This window comes from Gavialis gangeticus, unplaced genomic scaffold (genome assembly GCF_001723915.1).
Source record: "Gavialis gangeticus isolate Ggan-Ray unplaced genomic scaffold, GavGan_comp1, whole genome shotgun sequence".
In the NCBI taxonomy this organism is placed as follows: Eukaryota; Metazoa; Chordata; order Crocodylia; family Gavialidae; genus Gavialis; species Gavialis gangeticus.
Genome location: NW_017729024.1, coordinates 120,489,548 through 120,494,940, shown reverse-complemented (window position 1 = coordinate 120,494,940; position 5,393 = coordinate 120,489,548). Strand labels below are relative to the sequence as shown.

General features: G+C 48.6%; 1 protein-coding gene across 2 annotated transcripts in view; it reads right to left on the bottom strand.

The window, feature by feature from the left end:
- Positions 1 to 5,365, bottom strand: part of AK3 (adenylate kinase 3) — a 21,478-nt gene extending 16,113 nt beyond the window's left edge. Inside the window, exon 1 of one of the 2 annotated variants that reach the window (XM_019517626.1) lies at positions 5,167 to 5,365. In XM_019517626.1, the coding sequence (XP_019373171.1) occupies positions 5,167 to 5,317 (151 nt within the window). In that variant the 5' untranslated portion in view covers positions 5,318 to 5,365. The remainder of the gene's footprint in view (positions 1 to 5,166) is intronic. The other variant, XM_019517627.1, reaches the window with a different exon arrangement.
- Between the last annotated feature and the right edge of the window lie 28 nt (positions 5,366 to 5,393).

The following is a 5,393-nucleotide window of genomic DNA, read 5'->3' as shown; positions in this document are numbered from 1 at the left end:
CGGACGAAAACCGTCCCCGGGGGGGAAGGGGGGGGGGGGGGGCCGCAGCTGCTCTGACAGGCAAGTCCGGAGCTGGTGCAGCCCAGGCTGGCAGCTGGGGTGGGTTACAACCTGATGCTGAGCATGGGAAAAGAGGCCCCTCCCTGCCCTGTGGCCGGTGCCCCACGCTGCAGCCGCTCGCAGCCCACATGGGGCTGCCTGTGCCTGTTCAAGACAGCACCGCGTGGGCTGTAAGCTGCTGCAGCAGGGAGCGCCAGCTGCAGGGCAGGTGAGGGGCCACTTTCCCCCGGGCTCCTTCCCTGCTCACAGTCCTCCCCTGCCCTTACCTGAGCTTCCCGCACCGGGGCAGCCACATGGTCCCACGCCACAAGCCCCTGCTGGAGCTTCTGGCTGTTGGGGCAGGGCTGGGCGGGCCCTGCTGTTGGGAGCCCGCCGAGCTTCCCATGGGTCCTACTGCCCCTGGTTTCTGTCATTTTTTAAAGGAACCAAGGACAGTTCAATATTCATTTTCTAAATTTTTAGGGGCCCTGCGAGCCGGATAGAATGGCCTTGTGGACTGGATCCAGCCCACAGGCTGTATTTTCCCACCTCTGGTCTAGCTGAACATACATCCTCAAGTACCACTTTAACACTCCAAAGATCTACCTCTTTGCCCATAACCTCTCTCATTCTGTTAATTTTGCATCTTATCCTTGACATTCAGCAACTCTCTGAAAACTAAATTCCTAATTTTATTTCCAGCATCCTCTCCATGTCTTTTTTAATAACCAGCTACCCCACTAATGTGTCTCTGACTCTCAACCTCTACATTACTTTCTCTTCCTCAAGTCCCTGGCTGTCAACACACCTAATCTTCTTCTATTGTCTCCATTAACAACTGCCTCCTTTACTCTTCTTGACATCAAAAAATACCTGGTTTCATGACTTCATTTCATCTCATTTCAACTTTTGCCTCTCATTCTTTGCCTCTCTTTTCACCTATTCAGCTTGTCAAGAACACTACTGCAAAAGTCATTTTCTTCTTCCACAGTTTCAGCTACTTCAGTGCTACATCCCTCCCTCCCTCAAGTTCCCCCACAAGGTATTTCCATATCAACTTTGCATTCATTCACTCACAGTTTCTTTCTTCCTATACAGCCCTGGCTTATCCATTTGAAAACTTGGTTCTGACCCTCCTCTTGCTACTTTCAATATAGTTGGATGCAAAACAACCACACAAAATAAGAAAATGCATTGAACTGACAATGCTTCTCTCCTTTTGTGTTTTTGATCCTCAATTTGTCTAATTTATATCATAAGAGACAAGGACATTGCTTTTATGCACATTTATAAATCACAAATGAGCACTAATGGCAGTGAGTGGACAGTGACAATAAAAGTGCCACTGCATTGCCAATGCGTCTCCAATTAAAAGTTAAACAGAATGCAGTAAAGTAAATCTAACAGGCCAAATAACACAATTTGGAGAAAAAAAAAAAACACAAAAGGAACAACTCATCTGAAATATAAACATAACTTATGGGGGAAAGAGATGTGGGGGGGGAAAGAAGACAACCAACCAATTTCAAAAGACAGAATCTTTCAACTTCTCCCAAACTAATTTTTAATCTACAGAAAAGTGACGCACAAATCTCTTCAGAAAAGTGCTAGTAAAAAGCCAATATTCTAGCAACTTAAGATTTTTGGCTATCTTCTAAAGAACTGGTATAGCGTAGGTGGTACAATAGTAGTTAGTTTTTTACATAGCTCTTGAAAGCTATGAACATGAACAATAACCCTGTGTTCACACGTTACTTGAAATGGTTTTGCAAAAATTAGTGGCTCTCTTTCAATGAAAAGTGGCTCATATGCAAATTTAAGGATATGTAAGGAACCATGTCCATACTACAAAAAGCAGCAATTAAGGATTGGTTTAGCTCATATTGAAAGACAACAATATGTAAGAGTACCTAACTGACATCACTGTTAACATAACATGGAACAAATCATGTTTAAGTTATGAAACTAACTGGGTACATCTAAAACTTTTTTAAAGTAACAAACTGCACCCAAGTCTGAGCATTCTTTAAAACAGTCACAGCAGGTACAATCCAGTGGTTTGTGGAAAAAGAAAAGACACTTAAAATTAGAATTAAGGTTAAGTTCAGGTCTCCTCTACACATTACAGGTATCCAGCAACTGACTGGTTAATTGTGCAATCACCTTGAGACCAGCTACTGTGCAAAGAGCTATCACACAATAAAAAGCTCAAACCAGCTATAAAGTCAGACCTTGAAAATCTGTATTAACTTTATAGCTGGTTGTTATCAAGCTTTACTTTGCACGTGTAGCAGGCTCTGCCCTGCGGCTGGGAGCCCCAGTAGCTGAGGTCTCCCAGCCACTGGGATGCCCCTTGCCCAGCCAGGGCTTGCTCAGCCCCTGCAGTTGTGGACTCTGGGACCCAGAGCCTCACAGCTGCAGACACTGAATCCCTGCAGCACGACCCCTGGCAAACCCCCAGGGCCAAAGGATCACTGCAGGGGCAATCCCTCCTCCCCCCACCCCAGAGCTGCAGAAAACCCCTAGAGCTAAAGGACTGCCACACCTGGGAGCCCCTCAACTGGGGTATGTGGGGCTCCAAGCCATGGAAGCATGCTTTAAACTTTTTCTTACATTAGGGCTTAACCCAGCTCACACTTTTAGTCACCCAGCACTCAAGTGGTGTTGGACTGGGCCCACTAAGGGGAATACAATGTAGATGTAATCTCAGTGTCTGTTTGGAAGAATTTCAGAGCCCTTTGCACAAATAAGTGTACACATAACAAACCCAAGGTCAAGTTTACAATACCATTTAATGTAAAAACTACAAGAACCAAGTACAATTACTGCTGAGCACCCCTTCACTACCAGCCTGAATTTGCTTTATATCCCAGTACTTGCAGGACATTAAAAGCCTCTTAAACAAATATTCCACAGGGATAATTACTTGTTAAATGAGCTCCATTCCAGTTGCCAAAGCAAACACATAAGGGGGAATAAAACAAGACCTCTGCAGACTAATAAAGCAGAAATGCTCTAACTAAACCATATTGCATGTATGCTCCAGCCACACACAGCCCTTCTTTTAGTAAGAAAACAATAAAAAAAGAAAAGAATTAAAGCATTGATAAGCATTTCTATTTCAAAAGTGTGTGCAATGAATATTAACTCCTTGCTACTGGTTTCTAGCAAAGCCTGGTGTGCTTTAAAGCTGCCAACACTTCATCTGCGATATCACGACTGTGCTTTATCAATCTCACTTAGCCTAGCAAACAGCTAGGAAATTATTAAACCTGTGGGACCTTGGGAAAGGGCAGGGGTGGGGAGAAGGAGAAGTGTTCTGTGACTCTTATCTGACACATGTTGTTGGTTCTCCCTACTGGTGGCCAAGAAAAGGGATTACAGGTAATATAAAGCTAAATGTGCTTCCCTAACATTACTTGTCCATTTAAGCATCCTTGTGGCATCTACAGTCACTGCTACATGATCAGGAATGGAGGGGATATGATCTTCATCAGTGGGGGGCCAACCTTTTTGGCAGGTGTGCCACAAATTAGCCTTGCATCATCCCTAAATGCCACTCTGATCCCCTTTCCCTGCCCAATCTACTGCGCTGCTCCCTGACTGATCTGATGTGCTTCCTGCCTTCTCTGCCACTGCCTGTACGCTCCCCAGTCTGCCATATGCCACGCACAGAGGCTGCCTGTGCCACATGTACTGCAGGTTGGCCACCCCTTATCTACATGGTCCTCTTTCCATTTAGACATGGTCCCTGCTAGCTATCAGTTGAGAACCAATTCTCCAAAAACCTCAAGGCACTAGTATTGCTGCCAAGAAGCACCACTTTTAAACGCTGAGTACTGAGACTATTTCAAGTAGATATTTGGGACACTAAAACCTCTCCCTGCCTACAAAATGTTGGCATGTGTTTTCACACTTAAATATATTTGTCCACATTAGATGCGTCTTTCAAGCCCTCAACACTTTTTAAAGCTATTACTTAATAAGGCACTGGGGGGACGGGGGGGGGTTGTCACCTAAACCATCTCATCTCTCATTCCAGAGCTCCTGAGAAAAAGGATTTGCTGTTTCTTTGGGGGTTTCTCTCCCCTATTCCTTTGCTTTTATGCTCCCATAAAAGCAACCAAGAGCACTCTGCACTCCATGGTCTTCATAAACACCCACTATGGATGTCCCAGTTTTGTACATTCAACACAAGTCACTTGCGCCTCAATTTTAGAAGCGCTCGGTACTGGATTGAAGTCTGCCAAACACACCAGTGCTTGGGACCTCCAGCAAACTCTCCCCCTGCCTCACACAATGCAGGCCACAACCTGGATATCCCAAACTGGCATGAATTAAAAAATATAAAAATATATAAATGAACAAAATATCAGACCCTTGGCCACATAAGAGCTGCCTGCTCTAACAGAGACAAACAGCTGGAATGAGGGGCTGCTAAGCAGGCCCAGAACTTACAGGCAACCAGGAGGAAGTCGTGGCTGAGGGCACCCCAAAACAAACCCCACAGACTGGACAGGACCATATTTGTTTTCAGTCTGGAGGGCTCATTCCCAGGAAATACCTGCTAAGAAATCCATGGTCCAGCTTGGAAAGATGGATGAGCCGCCAGGGTTCTGTTGGGGCAGATCTGGGTGAATCTGCCGGGGGGGGTCCATCCAGGTGGACCAGGGGAGATCCGCTGTGGTGGGCCCCGTCTGGGTGGAGCCAAGGGATCCGCTATGGGGGGTCCCCATCGGGGATCCACTGTGGGTGTTCCATCCAGGTGGACCTGGGGATCCACTAGGGGGATCCCATCCAGGTGGATCCTCTATGGGGGATCCGATCAGGGACCCACCATTGGGGACCCACCACTGGGGTCCCATGGGGGCATCCACTGTGGGGGTCCGATCTGGGTGGATGCACTGTGGGGCCTTGTAAAAGGCCCCCAAAGCCTACCCCCAGGGCCTAGGGTCAAGCTGAGAGGCGGCAGAGAGGGCATGGCAGGCTCTGCTGCGGCCAAGCAGCCAGGAGCAGCCCGGAGCTAGGGTGTCGCGGGCCGGGCAAGGAGGGCCAGGGCCAGGGCCAGGGCCAGGGCCAGGGCCGCTCCCAGCGCGCGGCAGAGTGAAACGGCCGCCCGGTTCGTACCTGTGTGGCGCTGCATGTTGTCGCGGAGCAGGTCCCCGCTGGAGAGATGCTTGAGGGCGAAGTGCTTGACTATGCGGGACGACACGGTGCCCTTGCCGGAGCCCGGCGGGCCCATGATGACGGCCCGCAGCAGCCGCGCCCGCACCCCCATGCCCCTCAGCGCCAGCCGGGACCGCGGGCGGCGGGTGCCGGCCTGGCCTGGAAGTACAACCGCCCGGCCCCGCCCC